Source organism: Pithys albifrons, chromosome 27 (genome assembly GCF_047495875.1).
Source record: "Pithys albifrons albifrons isolate INPA30051 chromosome 27, PitAlb_v1, whole genome shotgun sequence".
Lineage (NCBI taxonomy): Eukaryota > Metazoa > Chordata > Aves > Passeriformes > Thamnophilidae > Pithys > Pithys albifrons.
In genome coordinates, this window is record NC_092484.1 from 4,866,346 (window position 1) to 4,885,704 (window position 19,359).

Genomic DNA, 19,359 nt, shown 5'->3' on the forward strand with positions numbered 1-19,359 from the left:
GATACGGGGATTACTGGGAGCAGTGTGGTGATGCACTGGGGTCACTGGAACTCGGGTATGACTACTGGCATCATGGGGATTACTGGGAGCAGTGGTGATCTACTGGGGTCACTGGAACTCTGGGGTGAATATTGGCATCATAGGGACCCCCTGCTGGGGTAGGTACTGGGATTACTGGGAGCAGTGCAGGGGTACTGGAGTGACTGGGACCTCTCCCTGTGTAGACACTGGAGTGACTGGGATCATTATGGACCATGCTGGGATGACTCAGGCTGGTGTGGTGGTACTGGGGTGACTGGACTGTCACAGGCAGTACTGGGGTCAATGAGAGCAGAGTGGGTGTAGTACTGGGGTCACTGGGACTGCTCTGGGCAGCAGAGGGAGCAGCGTGGGGACAGGACAGGGGGCACTGGGAGCTGTGTGGGGGTCCTGGTGTGACTGGGACTGCCATGGACAGCACTGGTGTGACTGGGAGCAGTGTGGGGGCAGCACTGGTGTGTGGGGATACTGGTGTGACTGGGAGTGTCATGGGCAGCACTGGTGTGACTGGGAGCAGTGTGGGGGTATTGATGTAACTGGGACTGTCACGAGCAGCACTGGTGTGACTGGGAGCGCCCCCGCACCCCCTTCCCCGCCCAGGAGGTGGTGACCTCGCACGCGGCGGGGGGCGGTCACCGTCCCCTCCTTGTCCCTCCCGGTCCCTCCTTGTCCCTCCCATCCCCTCCTTGTCCCTCCCATCCCTCCTGTCCCTCCGCCCCTCCCGCCGCTGCCCAGTCGGTCCCGGGGCCGGTCCGCGCTGTCGGGGCGCTGGGGCCATGGCGGATGCCCCGCAGGGCCCGGCGCTGCCGCTGCCGCTGCGGGCCCGGCTCAGCTTCGCGTGCGGGCACTTCCTGAACGACGCGTGCTCTGCGCTCTGGTTCACGTACCTGCTGCCCTTCCTGCACGCCGTGCTGGGCTACGGGCACGGCGCGGCGGGCGCGCTGCTGCTGGCGGGGCAGGCGGCGGACGGGCTCTGCACGCCCCTGCTCGGCTTCGAGGCAGACCGAGCCCGCGGCTGCGGCCGCTGCGGGCGCAGGAAGGGCTGGCACCTGGCCGGTGGGTGCGGGGGGCACGGGGAATGGGGGGGACAGGGGACACCTGGCTGGGAGATGCGGGGGACAGGGGCGACAGGGGGTATTGGGGTGACAGGGGACACCTGGCCGGTGTTTCGGGGGACACGGAGACACGGGGTGATAGGGGGGACAGGAAGGGACAGGTGACACCAGGCTAGGAGATGCAGGGGACAGGAGGGGACAGGGGATAGGGGGGGACAGGGGACATCTGGCTGGGGGATGCGGCGGACAGGAGGGGACAGGGAGGGACAGGGGACACCTGGCCAAGGGACAGGAGGGGACAGGGGACACCAGGCTAGAAGATGCGGGGGACAGGAGGGGACAGGGAGGGACAGGGGACACCTGGCCAAGGGACAGGAGGGGACAGGGAGGGACAGGGGACATCTGGCTGGGGCATGCGGGGCACCGGGAGTGCAGAGAGGGCAGGGGAGAGAGAATACGCCTGGAGGGGATAGGGAGGACGGGGGAGAGAGGGGACATCTGGCCGGGGTGTGCAGGGAACCGGGGGAAGAAGGGAGAGAGGGGGCACCTGTGTGGAGGGTGCAGAGGACGGGGGGACTGAAGGGAGCAGAGGAGGTGCTGGGTAGAGCAGGGTGAGAGGAACTAGGAGAACCTTTCTGGGGTGGCCAAGGTAGAGGGGCATGATCTGGGAAGCCTTTCTGGGGTGTCTGTGTTGGGTGACATCCAGCAGAGCCTTTCTGGGGTGCTCTGAGTGGGGTTGACCTGGTGGAGCCTTTCTGGAAAGACTCCAAGTCTAAGTGGAAAGGGATGGCCCCAAGGAAGCTTTTGTGGGGTGCCCTGGGTGGAGATGGGTGGCCCTGGGGGAGTGTTTTGGGGTGTCTTTGTTGGGGAACATCCAGCGGTGCCTTTCTGGGATGCTCTGAGTGAAAGGAATGGCCCCAGGGGACCATTCCTGAGATGCTCTGGGTGGAGAGGGATAACGACTGAGGAGGCTTTCTGGGGAGCCTGGGATGGAAATGAGTGGCCCTATGAAGACTTTCTAGGGTGACTGTGTTGGTGGTCACCCAGGTGAGCATTTCTTGGATACTCTTAAGTGGAAAGGAATGGCCTCAGGGGAGCCTTTCTGGGATGCTCTGAGTGAAGAGGGATGGCCCTGGGGTGCTCTGTGGTGGAGGACACCTGGGGGAGTCTTTCTGGGTTGCCCTGGGTGGAGATGTGTGGCCCTAGGGGAGCCTTTTTGGGGTGTCTGAGTTGGGAGACGCCTGAGGGAGCATTTCTGGGATGCTCTAAGTGAAGTGAAATGGCCTCGGGGGAGCCTTTCAGGAGTGCTCCAGGTGTAGATGAGTGGCTCTGGAGGAGCCCTTGTGGGGTGTCAGTGTTGGGAGACATCCAGATGAGCCTTTCTGGGATCCCTCCTAAGTGGAAAGGAATGGAGTCTTTTTGGGGTGCCCTGAGGGAGGTGCACCGAGGGTGCCTATCTAAGGTGTCAGGTGAAAATGGGTAGCACTGGGGTGCTCTGGAACAGGTGTGACCCTGTGTAGGCTTTCTGGGGTGGAGGGGGGTGGCCCTGCAGGGGCTCTGCATGTAGAGGGGAGCTGGGGAGTGCTCTACTGGGGTGGGGGGTCACCCTGCTGGAGTGCCAGGGTTTGGAGAGGGATGGCTTTCTGGGATGCTCTCAGTGGAGAGGGATGTGTCCAGGGGAGGCTTTCTGGGGAGCCTGGGGTGCAGATGGGTGGCCCTGGGAAGGCTGGGGTGCTCTGAGTGGGGTGGGAGACACACAGAGTGCCTTTCTGGCATGCGCTAAGTGGAGAAGGATGGCTCTGGTGGGTGCTTTTTGGGGTGATCTGGGGGGAACTGAGGGTGCTTTTCCTGGGTGCAGATGGGTGGTCCTGGGGGAGCCTTTCTGGAGAAGGGGAACAAGACCCTTTCTGGGGTGCTCTGGGTGAGGGGGATCAGGGGTGCCTGTCTGAGGTGAGGGCTGGGCAGCCCCCTCCCTGGAAGGGGAACAGCCTGTGTCACAGTGAGGTGGGGATGGGGTCCCCCCCAGCTGGAGAGGGACAAGCCCTGGCGGTGAGCGGAATTGGGTGCCCTGGGGTGGAAGGGAGCAGCCTCCACATGGAAGGGGGGCTGCCCTGGGGGTCTTTGGGGTGCCCTGTGTGGAGGGTGAAGGTGCCTTGGTGCAGCAGCAGTGCCCTGGGTGAGAGCTGGGTGCCCTGTGAGGAGGGGCAGCCTGAGAGGTGCCTTTCTGGAGTGCCCACATGAAGGGTGAGGTGGGAATGGGGGTGCTCTGTGTGTAGGGGACAGCAGGATGCTCCGGCATCCCCCAGGCATGGATGACTGAGCCTGGATGGGGAAGGGGCACTGTGGTGTCCCTATCCTGTCTGGGCACTGTCCCAGCCCAGGGGTGGCTGCTGCCTCTGCAGGGCTCCCCAGGGTCCCTTGGTCTGTGTCTGTGTGGGTGGCAGCGAGTTGGGCTCAGAGCCTCGTGCTCAGTGCTCGGAACAAAAACAGGACTGACAGTAAAGTCTGGGCCTTCCCAGGAGCCCAGGTGTTTCCTGGACAGCTCTCAGTGTCCCCAGGGATGACCCTTGGCTGTGCTGGGCTGGGCACTGGGAGTCCAGCCCGCAGGGTGCACAAGAGGCACCAGCTCATGGGAATTGTGAATTGGGAATCGTTTGGCAGGCTCTTGTCTTGCTGGAATCAAAAAAATGCAACAGAGTGCAGGGGCTGGTGAAGACCCATGTGTCAGGGTTTCTCTCTGAGGGGACAGTGTGACCTGGAAGGGGGTCCTTGGTCCCTCTCTGAGGGGACAGCATGGCCTGGAGAGGGGTCTTTGGTGCTGTGACCAGCGCAGGACCCTGTCCTGTCCCTGCTGGGCTGGCACTGGGGACAGGGTAGTTGGTGGAAGGAAAGGCCAGTGATGAAGATCCTCCAGTAACACGTGAGCACTGGCTCGCCCGGAGCAGAGGGAGGACGGTTGTAGTGTGGGTGCTCTTATCTTGATCCCAAATTTATCTTGACCAACTGCTTTGTGCAACCCAACGGGCAGCCTGATAAGGCGGCCGAGCTCCCTGGAGTTCACTTGGCGAGTCAGAGAGGGTGTTTGGGGAGGCAGCTTCATGCCTGCCCCCTGTTAGCTGGATCAGCGCCCTCGATGTAGGGAAGTGGCCGCAGCTCCAGCACCCCGCTCTCCCTCTGGCTGCTGCCCAGCGAGCACACAGGGGAAGTCCTGACTCAGGCCTTGCAGGGGGTGCCGCTGCCCCAGCACCCACTCCTGGGAGCAGAGCACCCTGCCCAGCCCAGGGCAGGCTGGAGCGGGGATGGAAACTGAAAGGAGAGACGGAAAACGAAAGCAGGGATGGAGGCTGGAGCAGGAGTGGAGGCTGATTCCTAGGCCAGAGCGTGGGTTGTTCCCCAGGTGGGGGCTCTGTCCGCCTTGGCTGCCCCCGGGGCGGGCAGACCCGCCGGGACCGGCGGGGCCGGGGCCGCCCGGGTCGGTTCCCTCGGTCACACTGTGGCGGGGAATGCTGTGTGGGAGCGCAGTGTCTCGTCCGGTGGCAAACCCGTGCTCAGATCAGAGGAAATGTTGTGAAACCGCAGTCTCGGGGTGGGGGAGACACCACGAGTTGCTATCGGTGGCATCTCCCCGCGGCGGCCGCGGCGTGGGGTGTCCCTGCCGGAGCCCTGCCCGCTCGGCGGCTCTTTTGTGGGGTCCGGCTTCCTCCCGCAGTGGGCAGGAAGGCCGAGCGGCTCCTTTGCTGCCTGTCTGAGCCGGCCCCAAAATCCCTGCCCCGGGCGCCCGTGGTTGGCATTCCCGTGATGCGGCCCCGGGGGCCGGAGGTGAGAGTCGGGACTTTCTGCCTGTCCGGGGCGCTGCAGGGATGGGCAGGGGCGGCTTGGAGCGCTCCCATGGCCCCTCTTGGGGGAGCAGGGGGTCCCCAGGCTCCTCTGTCTCACAGTACAGCCACAGCTGTTCGAGTGGGGTGCAGCCCATGCCAGAGGGGCACCGCTCTGTGGGGTGACCCAGCCTGCCCGGTGGGGCCATAAAAGAGGAGGGGGTGACACTCCTGTGTGTGTGCTGGTGACAGTGGCTCATGGGTGGGCACGGGAGCTGCCCGTTGGGTTGCAGAAAGCCGTTGGTCAAGATAACAGCCATGGAAGCTGTAGCAGCTGGGGACCCACAGCCTCTGCCCCAGTGCTCCCCTAGGAACATGGACATGGCCCTCACAGCCCTTGAGGGACTGCAGAGTGTGTGTGACCCTGCGAGGCCCTGGAACCCCCATCCCCCAGCTGAGCTTGGCTAAAACCAACAGTCCTGTCCAGTAGCTGGGCTGGTTTGAACTTTCTTGGACTTTCCTATGCCTGTGGCTTTTCTGGGGCAGAGGTACCACATGTGTCCAAGGCCCCCCTCCTTTGGGACCTCCTGGAGCACCAAAGCTGGCTGTGAACACCCAGCAGCCCTCTCGGCCCTTGCTGGGATGGATGGAGCTGGGCTGGGATTGCACTGCTGACCTTGCTTTGTCCTGGCCCTGCATGGCCATGTGGGAGTGAGGAGGAAGAGGAATTGCTCCTCATGGGTGAGAGGAAGAGACGTCACTTGTGACTCATGAGAAAGAGGAGGGTCTTGCAAAGTCCCTTGGAGAGGAGACTCTGGGGACCTGGCAAAGTAGCTACGGGTTTCCCTCCACTGCAGGAACAGGTTCCTGTGGCTCTTCAACAGCACCTGGTGCAGCCAGGGACATGTAGGACAGGGCACAGGGACACGTGGGACAGGGCACAGGGACACGTGGGACAGGGCACAGGGACATGTAGGACAGGGCACAGGGACATGTAGGACAGGGCACAGGGACATGTGGGACAGGCAAAGGGCTGGTTCTGCATCAGTGTCTGGGGGACCACGGAGCCACTTGGCAGATCAGCTCTATAACTTTGGGAAGTGGAGGGAGAGGCCAGGCTGGCCTGTCCCACGCAGCGTCCCCACACGGCGTCCCCACACCGTCCCACTGCAACAAGAGGAGCCTGGCTCTGCTGTCCCTGACTCAGCAGGGCTTTCCCATGGCTCAGAGTCCCCTGTGGTTCCGCGTCACCTGTCACACTGAAGGTGACAGATATCTGTGTGGCTCCCTGTGCTAGCCCCATGGGAGAGGGGAGGTGGGGACAGCTGGGCTGGCTGTGCCCATGGGACACCCAGAGCCCTCCCAGCCCTGGGGGGCCATATCACTGCCAGCAGGCAACAGGGAGGGGTGTCCCTGGGCTGGTTATCTGCACCTAGGGACGGACGGGGAAAGCTCTTGGTGGCTGTGGGTGTGACAGTCAGGGGCTGTCCTGCTGTTCTGAGGGGACACAGTGGGTGCTGTGCGGGGAGTGGGGACCTGTGCTGGGTGTGAGAGGGAAGGACATTCCCTGGTCAGGGTGAGGGGGTGTCTGGGGGTCCACGTGTGTGTCACCTGCCTGGGGGAAGGGGCCCACCTCCCTCCCCAGCTCCAGGATGGAACCTGTCCTGGAGAGGGCTGGCTGTGTCACTCTGGCCTTGTCTGAGCCACTGGGGTTCCAGGGGCAGCTGGACATGTAACCTCTCACTCTCTCCCCAGGCACCACCTGCGTCCTTGTGTCCTTCCCCTTTGTGTTCAGCCCCTGCCTGGCCTGCAGGGAGGGCACTCCACAGTGGGCAGCCTTCATCTACTACCTCCCCTTCATTGTCATCTTCCAGTTCGGCTGGGCGGCCACACAGGTGTCCCACCTGGCCCTCATCCCTGAGCTGGTGAGCAGTGACCATGAGAAGGTGGAGCTCACAGCCTTCAGGTGAGCACAGCCACACCTGGGGGTCCCCTGGGAACCACGTGGCTCACTCCAGGTCGCATCACACTGGGGTGTTCTGGCACATCAGAGCCCTTGGCACGGCAAGATAAGGGCTGGGCATGTGGGTGTCCTGTGGGGTGTGCCATGGGACACTGGTGTCCTGGGTTGTTAGCTCAAGGAGGCACTGTCTTGATGCCAAGGGTGTTGGTGACACAGCCTGTGGGACACTGCCCTGGGCTGGGAACATTGCTCCTTTGGGGCTGGTGCTCACAGGGAAGGGACTGTCACCCCCTGGATGCCCTTGGGGAGAGCTGGGCACAGCTATGGGGGCTGTCCCATAGGTGGGATGTCCCCAGGACCAGGTGGGCAATGCATCTGGCTCCCTGCATGGAGCCACTTCTCTGGCAGGATCAGGATATGGGATGGGGTGTTTATCCCATGGAGCAGATGAGCAAGGAGGATGTGGGGCAGCACTGGGATAACTCTGGGGTCCAGGGGTCTGGCTCTGGGGGCACTGGGTCAGGCAACACGTGGCATCCTTGGGGCAGAGGTGAGCTGTGGCTGGAGAGGAACAGGCTGATCCATAGGGATGTTGGTTTCCTCCCAGTCATGCCCTGAGGGTTGGACTGGCCATGTTGGGAGTGGCACCAGTAAAGCTGATGCCTGGGCAGGTGCTTTGTGCCCTTGGAGGTGTTACCTCAGCCATGGCAGGGACTGTAGCACACCTGGCTGAGAGGGTAGTGATGGACTGAGGTGTCCCACTGTGCTGTCCCCATGCTTATCCCTCCCCATCCCCCCGAGGTGCTGTCCCTGTCCTTGTCCCTCCACATGTCCCTGAGGTTTCCTTCCCCCTCAGGTATGCCTTCACCGTCATGGCCAACATCACTGTGTATGCCCTCACCTGGCTCCTGCTGAACTTCCAGAGGGACCAGCCTGACCATATGGAACACCTGGGCCCCCAGGATGTCCCTGTGTTTCGGGTGAGTGGCCGGGCACAGTCCCTGGGGTTCCCTCTTCCCATTGCTCAGCTGGGGAGGTCCTGCAGGGGGCGAGAGGGCAGTGCCCTGACCTCCCTGACTACACTGGGAAAGGGCCACACTGAGCCCTCCCTGGGATACCCTCCAGCCTGCAGGGGGCTGATGATGGGCCAGCCCCCCCTTGCTATGCTCACCTCCTCTGCCTCACCAGAACCTGGCCCTCATTGTGGTGGGGCTGGGGGCCATGTCCTCCCTCATCTTCCACCTGGGCACCAAGGAGAAGCCATACCCAGCGGGTGTGCTGCCCGAGCCAGAGGAGACCAGTCCCCTGCTGCAGAAGGAGCCCCTGGGCCCCCCACGCCCACTGCTGCTCTGGAAGGACTGGCTGCTGGAGCCCTCCTTCTACCAGGTATGGCTGGGAAGGGCTCACCTGTCCCAGGGCTCACCTGTCCCAGGGTGCTGCCCTGCCTCGGCACCCTGAGCATCCTCCAGCTGTGGGATGTGCCCAGGGGTGGGTGAGGGTGAAGAGAGGGGCTGTACTGGGCACCCACCGTGTCAGAGGGGGGCTGTGCCCTGCTGGGTGGGCACCTGTGCTGTGACAGCTGGGCAGGGGAGGTGCCTCCCCACAGGCTGAGCAGGACTGCCATGTCCCTGTCCCTGTCCCCTCACAGGTGGCAGTGCTCTACATGTTCACCCGCCTCATTGTCAACCTGTCCCAGACCTACATCGCCATGTATTTGACCAACTCACTGCTGCTCTCCAAGGTGGGCACAGGGTGGGTCTGTGGGCACATGGGCAGGGTCCTGGTGGCACAGAGTTCATCTCCTCCCTGTCCTCAATCCTTGCAGAAATTCATCGCCACCATCCCCCTGGTCATGTATGTCAGCGGGTTCCTTTCCTCCTTCCTCATGAAGCCCGTGAACAAGTGCATCGGTCGGAATGTGAGTCTGGGGAGTGTTGGGGAACTCAAGATATTGGAGTTAAACCCCGGGAGAGGCCCAGGGGCAGGATCCTGACTGTGGGCAGAGCACCTGGCACTTCTGAGCTGGAGTGTGGGGACCCCTCATGTACCCTCTGCCAGCAACCCCCACTGCACTGTGGGTCCCTCTGGGTCTGGGGTGGTGGGCAGGTGTGGGGGGATGGGTCCCTCTGGGTCTGGGGATGGTGGGCAGGTGTGGGGGGATGGGTCCCTCTGGATCTAGGGGTGGTGGACGGGCAAGTGTGGGGGGACGGGTCCCTCTGGGTCTGGGGATGGTGGGCAGGTGTGGGGGGATGGGTCCCTCTGGGTCTGGGGTGGTGGGCAGGTGTGGGGGGATGGGTCCCTCTGGGTCTGGGGTGGTGGGCAGGTGTGGGGGGATGGGTCCCTCTGGGTCTGGGGTGGTGGGCAGGTGTGGGGGGATGGGTCCCTCTGGGTCTGGGGTGGTGGGCAGGTGTGGAGGTGAGGGCCTGTCCTGCACATCATGGGGGCTGGGGAAGGCAATGCTGGTCCAGAGTCACCCTGTGCTGTGCAGTCCTGACCAAGCTGGAGAGCACTGTGGTGCCCAGGAGGGGGGACAGAAGGGGTCTGGCTGTGTCACCCTGGGTGAGCACAGGGTCTTCAGTGCCAGCAGGAAGGAGCTGCCCCCACAGTGTCCCCTCCATGCTGTTGGGTGCCAGTGGAGTGTCTCCCTGCCCTCATGAACACCCTGTCCACAGCCCTCCAGCTGCAGAACAGCCTAGAGCACAGCAAAGTGCTGCTTTTGGGGGCTCCTTGTTTAAATCCAGCTGGGACACAGCCAGGGCTGCCCCTTGTGGGTCCTGGGGAGTGCTGGCCCTCGCGCCCTCCCTGCTTGCCCCCCTTGCTGGGTGCCAGCTGAGCTGGAGGCTGAACTCTCTTTTCCCTCTGCCCCTCCCTGTCTCAGCTGACCTACTTTGTGGGCATCCTGGTGGTCCTGGCCTTCGCCTCCTGGGTGGCACTGGACAGGCCGATGGGAGCCAAGATCTATGGCATGGCTGTGCTGCTCGGGGCTGGCTCTGCCACCATCCTGGTCACCTCCCTGTCCATGACAGCAGATCTCATCGGCACTAACACGGTATGGCCACTCCTCCTGGTGGGATGGGCCGGGGTCCATCCCAGCCTACGGGCTGGGGTGGGCACTGGCTCAGGGTCAGGGGATGGAGAAGCTGGGAGGGGGCTCTGCTGTGGGGTGTGGGAGCCGTTTGCCCAAGACCCTGTGCCTGGCTCTGCTGCAGTGTGTGCTCTGCCCAAGAGAGGGCACAAGGCTCCGGCTGACAGTGCCCTCGGGGTTGTGTGGCACAGCATGGCACAGCTCAGCACAGCACCTGATGAGGTTCCCTGTCCTCCTGCAGCACAGCAGTGCATTTGTCTATGGTGCCATGAGCTTCACAGACAAGATGGCCAATGGTGTGGCTGTGATGGTGATCCAGAACCTGCACCCCTGCCCGTAAGTGTCTCTGTGGGGCAGGGACCTCCATTGCCTGGGGGCCAGCTGGAGCAAGAGGCATGGGTGGGAACCAGCTCTGATTTTTAGAATCATAGGATGATTTGGGTTGGAATGGACCTTAAAGCTCATCCAGTTTCACCCCCTGCCATGGGCAGGGACACCTTCCACCAGCCTGGGTTGCTCCAAGCCGTGTCCAACCTGGCCTTGGACACTTCCAGGGATGGGGCAGCCACAGCTGCTCTGGGCAACCTGTACCAGGGCCTGCCCACCCTCACAGGGACAAATTTCTCCCCAATATCCCATGTAACCCTGCCCTCTGGCAGACAGAAGCTGTTCCTCCTTGTCATGTCCCTCCAGGCCCTTATCCAAAGTTCCTCTCCAGCTCTCTTGGAGAGAGAATAGCAGAAGCACCTGAAGGTCTAAGCGCATCCTGGAGCCTTCTCTTCTCCAGTACTCACTTGTCTCAAACCCATCTGCACATCCTCTCCTGGCCCTGGACAGACCCCAGGCCGCACTCTGGGGATCTCAATGTCTGGGTTGCCACCTTCTCTCCTTGCCCCTGGGGCTTTTCCCTCAGGTCCCAGTGTGAGCAAGTCCTGCCTCCCAGGAGGTGGGACTGCTGTCCCCCAGCCCTGTCCCCACTGTCCCCACAGGACCGAGCTGTGCTGCCTGGCCTGCGTTGGCTTCTACCGCTGGGTGATGGTGCTGGTGACCGGCGGCATCGCCGTGGCCGCCGTGGCCACGCTCTGCTGCATCATGGTGTGGCCCATCCGCATCCGCTACCGTGAGTGGGGCCGGGGCCCCGGGGGTCTGGCAGGGGCACTGGGAGCCTCGTGGCCAGTGCCAGCCTGGGCTACAGACAGAGTGTCTTTGCAGATGGCCCCAGTTGTGATCACCCTGTTGTGACCGGGCTGGCTGCGGCCACGCTCGCAGGGGGACCCTCCTGGTAGGACATGGGGCAGGGCCACTGCCCCGCTGCTGCTGCCCCAGAGCGGGGGCTGTGCCTGCTTGCTGTGCCCTCCTCGGGGACAGAACCCCCAGCTCGGCAGGACCCCCCGGCCCGGCCCAGCCATGGCCACGCTGGGCCCCAAGGGGCAGGGGGGGACAGCTCTGCTGCTGGCAGCAAATGTGGGACATGGGGCTGGGGGACCTTTGCCAGGCCAGGGCCCCTGGCACCGGTGATGCTGCCAGCTCTGCCCTGCTGGGTGCCAGTGCCTTGCTCTGGGGTGGGGGGACAGGACAGACCCCTCGTGCTGCTTGAGGACATGCCCCGTCAGGCCACCAGTGCCCCTGGCAGGAGAGTCCAGGGGGCCAGGCCAGCACGTGGCAGGTCACCCTGTGCTGCTGTGGCTCCTGACCTGTGCCTTTCCTCCCGTCTGTCCCTGCAGGCGCTGTCGGGCTGCGGGGGTTGAGCGGGGCCGGGACCCCCGACGGTGGGACCGGGAGCGCTGAGGGAGGAGCCCAGGGCGGCACCGTCAACTGAGTGGGGCCACGTCCTCAGGGCCACCACGTCCTCGACCACCTTGTCCTTGGCCACCACGTCCTCAGGGCCACGTCCTCGGCCACTGCGTCCTTGGCCACTGCCGTGCCACACTCTGAGCCCAGAGGGTGCCCACACTGGGGGGCACCAGGCTCTGGGGAGGGGGGTGACCCCTGCCCTGTCTCCTTGCACTGGACTTGTGTCTCCCACCCTGGACTTGTATTCCCACCCTGGACTCGTGTCCCCACCCCGGTTCCCCGGACCAATGAAGGATGTCTCCAGTGCAGGGTGTCCCCAGTGCAGGGTGTCCCCATTCAGGGTGTCCCCGTGCAGGGTGGCCCCGTGCAGGGTGTCCCCATTCAGGGTGGCCCCGTGCAGGACCCTCCTGTCCCCACACACTGAACACTAGAAGGGCTCGACTGGGCTGGGGCCCGGCGCGAGGTTTTATCCTGCTTTTGTAAGGTCAGTACGTACAATGGCACTTTATAAAGGAGGAAAAAAGGAGAGAAACCTCAACAACAGCAGCGCCGACGCCTCTGGGGGTGGGCTCGGCCCGGGGTGCGGGGCCCCCAGCAGGGGCAGGAGCGGCTTTGGGGTCCGGCCGGTGCGAGATGGCCGCCCTCAACAACCATGGCGGCGCGCCCGCACACAAGATGGCGGCCGCGGAGCGGCGCCGGACACACAGGATTGGCTCCTGTGCGGGCGGCCCGCCCCCCTCGGGGGCAGAACAGCCAATGAGGACCGTCCTTGGGGCGGGGGACGGGGCGTGTGTGTGCCCGTGTGTGTGTTCATGTGTGCCCGTGTGTGTGTTCATGTGTGCCCGTGTGTGTTCATGTGTGCCCGTGTGTGTGTGTTCATGTGTGCCCGTGTGTGTGTGTTCATGTGTGCCCGTGTGTGTGTGTTCATGTGTGCCCGTGTGTGTTCATGTGTGCCCGTGTGTGTTCACGTGTGTGTTCATGTGTGCCCGTGTGTGTGTTCATGTGTGCCCGTGTGTGTGTGTTCATGTGTGCCCGTGTGTGTTCATGTGTGCCCGTGTGTGTGTGTTCATGTGTGTTCGTGTGTGTTCATGTGTGCCCGTGTGTGTGTGCGTGCCCATAAACGTGTCCATGTATGTGTCCATATACGTGTGTGTCTGTCCCTGTATGTGTGTGCCCATGTGTGTGTGTGTGTGCCCATGTATGTGTGTGTGCACATGTGTGTGTGTGCACGTGTGTGTGCCCATGTATGTGTGTGCACATGTGTGTGTGTGCACATGTATGTGTGTGCCCGTGTGTGTGTGCACACATGTATGTGTGTGTGCCCATGTATGTGTGCACATGTACGTGTGTGTGCACATGTATGTGTGTGTGTGCCCATGTGTGTGTGTGCACATGTATGTGTGTGTGCACATGTGTGTGTGTGTGCCCGTGTGTGTGTGTGCACATGTGTGTGTGTGTGCCCGTGTGTGTGTGTGTGCCCATGTGTGTGTGTGTGCGCACATGTATGTGTATGTGTGTGCCCATGTGTGTGTGTGCACGTGTGTGTGTGTGTGCACGTGTGTGTGTGTGTGTGCCCTTACATGTCTGTGTGTCCATTATGTGTGTATGTTCCCGTATCTGTGTTCACATGCCCATACGTGTGTGCAGGGATGTGATGTGTGTGCAAACTGTTGGCAGGGGCTTCTGGGGGGGTCTGTACCCAGATCCCTGTGATTGTTTGTGTTGGAAGGACCTCAAAGCTCATCCAGTGCCACCCCCTGCCATGGACAGGGACACCTTCCACCAGCCCAGGGTGCTCCCAGCCCTGTCCAACCTGGCCTTGGACACTTCCAGGGATGGGGCAGCCACAGCTGCCCTGGGCAATCTGTGCCAGGGCCTGCCCATGCTCCCACCAAAGAATTTCTTCCCAATATCCCATCCTATCCCTGCCCTCTAGAAATGGGAAGCCATTCCCCTTGTCCTGTCCCTCCAGGCTCTTGTCCCAAGTTCCTCTCCAGCTCTCCTGGAGCCCCTTTAGGCACTGGAAGGGGCTCAAAGGACTCCTTGGATCCTTCTCCAGGTGAACACCCCCAGCTCTCTCCACAGCTCAGATTCTCCATGGCCATGTACCAGGGCTGGGTCTGTCATGGAGCCCCTGCCATGAGGGATGGGGGTTGTGTGTGTGGTGGGTGTCAGTGTGTGTGTGTGTGGTGTTGGTGTGTGGTGGGTGTCAGTGTGTGTGTGTGTGTGTGTGGTGTTGGTGTGTGGTGGGTGTCAGTGTGTGTGTGTGTGGTGTTGGTGTGTGTGGGGACTGTCAGTGTGTGTGTGTGTGGTGTTGGTGTGTGGTGGGTGTCAGTGTGTGTGTGTGTGTGGTGTTGGTGTGTGGTGGGTGTGGTGTTGGTGTGTGGTGGGTGTCAGTGTGTGTGTGTGTGTGTGGTGTTGGTGTGTGGTGGGTGTCAGTGTGTGTGTGTGGTGTTGGTGTGTGTGGGGACTGTCAGTGTGTGTGTGGTGTTGGTGTGTGGTGGGTGTCAGTGTGTGTGTGTGGTGTTGGTGTGTGTGGGGACTGTCAGTGTGTGTGTGGTGTTGGTGTGTGGTGGGTGTCACTGTGTGTGTGTGTGTGGTGTTGGTGTGTGTGTGTGTGTGTGGTGTTGGTGTGTGGTGGGTGTCACTGTGTGTGTGTGTGGTGTTGGTGTGTGTGTGTGTGTGTGGTGTTGGTGTGTGGTGGGTGTCAGTGTGTGTGTGTGTGTGTGGTGTTGGTGTGTGGTGGGTGTCAGTGTGTGTGTGTGTGTGTGGTGTTGGTGTGTGGTGGGTGTCAGTGTGTGTGTGTGTGTGTGGTGTTGGTGTGTGGTGGGTGTCAGTGTGTGTGTGTGTGGTGTTGGTGTGTGGTGGGTGTCAGTGTGTGTGTGTGTGGTGTTGGTGTGTGGTGGGTGTCACTGTGTGTGTGTGTGGTGTTGGTGTGTGGTGGGTGTCACTGTGTGCACACCAGGACACGTGTGTGGGTGAGTGGGGGGTGAGCAGTCTGTGCGCAGGGGCTGGGGGGTGACAGGGTGTGTACTGGTGACACACCGTGTGTGGGGCACAGAGCAGGGGCCCGGGGGACAAAAGGGGGTGCGGGGTCAGCCCCCCCGGCCACGCTGTCACCTCCCCCGGCCGTGCCGGGGCCATCCCTGGTTTATGGCAGTTCCCGCAGCCTGCTGGGTTGTGGGAAGGGCGTTTCCAGCCCCGGTCCAGAGAGCAGGGGCTGAGCAGGGCTGGGTCCCACGGCCTTGACATCTGCCCCAGTGCCCGAGGGCAGGGGGTGAGGGGTCTGCTCAGCACCCCCGGCCCCGTCCCACCCCTTCCCACTTTCACGAGGGGTCACCTGTCCCACAGCAGAGATCCCCGGGGCGAGGGGCACACCTGCCCAGCAGCACTGCCTGGGGCTGAGGGTCAGGGAGCGGGCACCGGGTGAGCGATGTGTGGGATGCCACAGGACTGCAGGGTGTCCATAGGATCGCAAAATGCCGTAGGATTGCAGGGTGCCACAGCACTGCCGGCTGTGCTGCACCGACTGTCTGCACTGCCCGGAACGGGGGATGCGTTTGCAGCTCGTTGTGGGTCAGCTGAGACCCTTCCTAAACCCCCCTTGCCTCTCCCAAGGGCTGCGGTCACAGGGATGCCTGCGGAGCTCTCACCCACGGGGTCCCCACTCGGGACACAGGGGACAGCCGGGACACAGGGGACAGACAGTGGACACGGGACAGCCAGCCCGGGGGGAGCTCCCACACCCTCCCCAGCCGGGGTCCTGCCCCGCGCCGCTCCCTGGTCTGGGTACCCCCCGGGTGGGCAAAGCTCCAGCTGCGGGGAGAGAACCCTCAGTGCCCCTTCCCACCTCTCCGGCTGCCCGTGGGGCTGCCACCCACCGCCGGGGGGTCTCCGTGCAGGAGGCCCCGGGGTGCGGGGACAGGCGGACAGGGTGGTGGGCCAGGTCCCGCTGTCCCCCGGGAGCCGGGCTGGGGCTTACCCCGTGCAGCCCCGGGGTGCTCCGGGCTGGGGCTGCCCCGACCGCTCCCTCCGAACCCGCCGCGGCCGCCCGGCCCCGCCCGCTGCCCTTCCTCGGGAGGAGGAGGAGGAGGAGGAGGAGGAGACGGCAGTGGCCGCGGAGCAGGAACAGCGCTGGAAGGAGCGGGAGCGGGACAGCCCCGACGGGACGGGACGGGGGTGCTGGCAGTGCCCACCAGCAGGTACCAAGTGGGGCGGGCACGGGGTGCCCGGGACGGGACTCTGCGGCCGCGCGTGGGTCCGGGACCGGAGTCGTCTGCCCGTCCCCTCCGGAGCCAGCCCGGCCACGCACACCCCGCACTCAGCACCAGCCGTGACCCAGGGCCGGGACCCCCCGTGCCGGGGGTCACAAAACCCTGTCATCTCCCGGTCTAGGGGTGACAACCCCCGGCACAGGTGTCACCATTCCCAGCAGCTCCCGGTCCGGGGGTCACCAACCCCGTCACCCACGGTCCCCGCTGCCCACGCGAGTCGCAGTTGGCACTTGCCACCGTGGAGCGGGCCAGGGGCTCCTGCGACAGGGTGGGCTCTGCTGTCCCGGTCCCAGCAGGGCCTGAGCGCCGTCCCCGTGTCCTCCCCGGCGGAGGGACAGGCTGGTGACACTGGGAGCTGTTGTGTTGCAAGGACCGTCCACAACCTGCCCCTCTGCCCGAGCTCTCGGGCTCGTCCCTCATGCCCGGGAAGCTGCGGCGCAGCGCCCGGGCGGAGAAGCCGTGGCAGAGCCTGGAGGAGAGGGGAAGCTCCCAGCTGGGGCAGCCCAAGCTCACCAGGTGGGTGCCGCACCTCACAGGGTGCACCTGCACCCCAGCCCGCACCTCCCACCAGGGCTGTGCCCTCGGGGTCGCCTCCACCTGCTGCTTCCTTCCAGATCCAGGACCTATGACCCCTCCTGCAAGGACACAGAGCAGGCGGCCACAGGCGGGCAGGGACCCCCGTCCCCCGCGGTGAGTCTCAGGGTGCAGGGGCCGAGGGTGGGCACCCCAGCCCCGGGGCCGTGGTGTCGGCAGGGGTGGTGACAGAGCAGGGGGCTGTGGGATGCCCTTGAGCACCCCGCCATGCCGGCCCTGCCCTCCGACCTGCAGCTGAGCAAGCAGGACAGCAGCTACCGCCGCGCGTTCGGGGAGCTCGCCGAGGGGGACGCGCTGCTGGGCTGCTTCTCCTGCGCCTGGCAGAGAGAGGTGCCCTACCACGGCCGCCTCTACGTGTCCTCCCGCCACGTCTTCTTCCATTCCAGCCTCCTGCTCAAGGACATCAAGGTGGGCTGGGGTTGGGTGCGGGGCTGTGGCGGGAGCACGAGTGACAGCTGGGGACACGATGATACTGGTGACACTGCCTGTCCACCCCCCGGCACAGGCCGTGGTCCCCGTCGCCTCCATCTCAGCCCTCAAAAAGACCAACACGGCGCTGCTGGTGCCCAACGCGCTGAGCATCCGCACGGCCAAGGGGGAGAAGGTGAGAGCGGGGGCCGTGCTGGCGGCAGCTCCGCCCGGGGCTGTTTGGGATGTCCCTGCCCCCCTGGGCTCTGGGCTGGGGCCGAGGGAGCAGCTCCAGTGCAAAGCCCCTTCCCTCTCCTGGGCAGTTCCTTTTCGTGTCACTGCGCCAGCGAGAGACGACGTACCAGCTCTTGAGGTCGGTCTGCAAACACCTACAGGTACGCGGGGCTGGATGGGGGGGAGCTCCATCCATCCACTGCAGGGCACCTCCCTTCATCTCTCTTGTACAGGACAGCGGCCAGAGCCCTCGGGACTCTGTGAGCAGCGAGGAAACCCTTAGGAAGCCTCTGGTAAGGCCAGGGAACTGTGGGCAGGAGGATGCAGCAGAGGGAGGGGTGGTCCTGGCCCCCTGGCTGGGGTGGGCTGGGTGCAGTGGACCCTCAAAAGGCTTTTGGGGACAAACATGGAGTGGCAAAGCTCAGCTCAGGGCAGTGCAGACCCCGGGACCCTCAGGGCTCCCTGCTCATGGGTGTCATAGGTCCCATCAGGTCCTGCCCATGTCCCCATGGCTGTGAGGTGGGTGCCTTGGGGACACACACTATGAGGGGCCTTGGTCCTCTTCCAGATCTCGAGCCAGTTGGACCCAGAGCAGAGCACCCTGGAGCCCAACAGCCTCCATGATTCCCTGGGTGAGTCCCCCGGTGCATCCTCTGTATGGTCACAGCCCTGCATGTGTCCTTGCCCACATCCCACATGGGGCACTCATGAATATCTCCTGGTCACCTACAGATGAGCCGAGCCCAAGGCCAAGGCAAGCAGAGGAGGAGGAGGAGGCCCTGCTGGCTCCCAGCAGCAGTGAAGGGGTGCCCTTGGCAGGGACACGCAGCCTCTGGGGTGGGTCAGGGTGCTCGGGCAGCCTCTGGGGTGGGTCAGGGTGCTCGGGTAGGGAGGTGCTGCTGGGACTTCAGCTCTAGCAGAGCTCACCGTGGGTTCTCGGTGGCACTGACACTGCCTTGTCCTGGCAGGGGGACCCCACACCGCACTCTGGGCCTGGGGCACTGCACTCTGGTCCTGGATGACCCCCGAGCGAAGCCCTCTCAACATCATCATCATCATCTACCTGCTGCTGTGAGTCCCCAGGACATGTTCCCACACCCTGGAGCTTCAGGACACCCCATGTCCTCATCCCCCCTGGCAGCCCAGAGTCCCCCCACTCCCCTCTTGGGCACCATCCCCAGGGCAAGCACACGGGAGCCTGTCTGTGGCACTGCTGGAGCCCTGTGCCCCCTGCAGTGCTGCCCCCCCGCCCCGGGTGACACTGGCCTGTCCCCCAGCTTGGTGGCCCTGCTGGTGTCCTCGGGGTACATCGGGCTGCGCATCGTGGAGCTGGAGCAGCAGTTGGCGTTCACCGTGGCTCGGCCACAACTCAACCTGTCACAGCAGTGAGTGGCAGGGGCTGGGGGGCCACTGTCCTCAGCAGAGACACCCCGCTCACCTGCCTCCCCCTGCCCAGGTACAAGACAACATGAGGCCAGTGAGGACCTGGACATCATGGGGGCCCCACCCAGGGGGCTCAGGGGCTGCTCCGAGCCCTTCCTCGGCCTCTTGGGTGGCTCCAACACCAAGTGCCTTCCAGCCCCCCACGATGCCTGGGAGGCCCACACGGGGTGTGGGGCTCCATCTTGCTCCGCCTGTGCCTCCCACCCTGAGCAGCAGCAGGAGAGACCCAGAGAGCTCCTGGGGGGGGATGAAGAGCAGCATTTGTGACAGTGCTGGGGTCGGCACCCAGCCCACCCCAAGGGGTGGCAGGCAGAGGGGCCTGGGCCCTGGCAATGCAGGGGCAAGGAGAATAAACTACTTTATTAATAAAAATTAATAAACCCTTTATTAATATTTATTATCTGCTGGGCCAGATGCCAAAGAACAAGCATCACTCAGTCCCTGCACCACCCCTGCTCCCCAGAATGGGCCAGGACCAGTGGCTCTGACTGGTGTGGAGAGGCAGCTCCAGGTGTTGCTCTCCCAGGGAGCAGCAGAAGCCCCTGAGCAGCCCCTGGGGGCTCTGGCTGCAGGTGACAATGGGGGACAGAGAAAGGGGGTGGTGCAGGTGCAGCAGGGAGCCCCAGGGCCCTGCAGTCTGCCAGCACCTGACTCT

The 19,359-nt window shown here is 63.7% G+C and overlaps 2 protein-coding genes across 3 annotated transcripts; both read left to right on the forward strand.

Moving 5' to 3' along the window:
- The first annotated feature begins 722 nt into the window (after window positions 1–722).
- Window positions 723–12,279, forward strand: MFSD12 (major facilitator superfamily domain containing 12). Of its 2 annotated transcripts, none has more exons than XM_071578008.1 (10): window positions 723–1,095; window positions 6,665–6,875; window positions 7,729–7,852; window positions 8,061–8,258; window positions 8,521–8,613; window positions 8,698–8,790; window positions 9,751–9,921; window positions 10,204–10,293; window positions 10,947–11,077; window positions 11,682–12,279. In XM_071578008.1, exons 1-10 carry the CDS (start codon window positions 816–818, stop codon window positions 11,743–11,745), a joined length of 1,455 nt encoding a protein of 484 aa, XP_071434109.1. In that variant the 5' UTR covers window positions 723–815; the 3' UTR covers window positions 11,746–12,279. The 2 variants fall into 2 exon arrangements, with proteins under 2 accessions (XP_071434109.1, XP_071434108.1); XM_071578007.1 differs by having other exon boundaries at window positions 727–1,095; window positions 10,199–10,293.
- A 105-nt stretch (window positions 12,280–12,384) lies between these two features.
- LOC139683084 (GRAM domain-containing protein 2B-like) lies at window positions 12,385–19,074 on the forward strand. Its single transcript, XM_071577837.1, has 13 exons — window positions 12,385–12,541; window positions 15,370–15,953; window positions 16,396–16,541; window positions 16,640–16,715; window positions 16,854–17,027; window positions 17,125–17,223; window positions 17,351–17,422; window positions 17,495–17,554; window positions 17,830–17,893; window positions 17,994–18,098; window positions 18,230–18,332; window positions 18,539–18,646; window positions 18,718–19,074. The coding sequence occupies exons 1-13, from the start codon at window positions 12,385–12,387 to the stop codon at window positions 18,731–18,733; spliced, it is 1,764 nt and encodes a 587-aa protein (XP_071433938.1). The 3' UTR covers window positions 18,734–19,074.
- The last annotated feature ends 285 nt before the right edge of the window (window positions 19,075–19,359 follow it).

What these genes read in the sequence shown, in the direction of transcription:
- MFSD12 (XM_071578007.1), top strand. Translation starts at nt 816, where the DNA reads ATGGCGGATGCCCCGCAGGGCCCGGCGCTGCCGCTGCCGCTGCGGGCC. An exon ending in GTGGAGCTCACAGCCTTCAG is followed by an intron (nt 6,876 to 7,728) that starts GTGAGCACAGCC and finishes CTTCCCCCTCAG; the next exon opens with GTATGCCTTCACCGTCATGG. An exon ending in TGGAGCCCTCCTTCTACCAG is followed by an intron (nt 8,259 to 8,520) that starts GTATGGCTGGGA and finishes GTCCCCTCACAG; the next exon opens with GTGGCAGTGCTCTACATGTT.
- LOC139683084 (XM_071577837.1), top strand. Translation starts at nt 12,385, where the DNA reads ATGGCCGCCCTCAACAACCATGGCGGCGCGCCCGCACACAAGATGGCG. An exon ending in AGGGACCCCCGTCCCCCGCG is followed by an intron (nt 16,716 to 16,853) that starts GTGAGTCTCAGG and finishes TCCGACCTGCAG; the next exon opens with CTGAGCAAGCAGGACAGCAG. An exon ending in CGGTCTGCAAACACCTACAG is followed by an intron (nt 17,423 to 17,494) that starts GTACGCGGGGCT and finishes TCTCTTGTACAG; the next exon opens with GACAGCGGCCAGAGCCCTCG.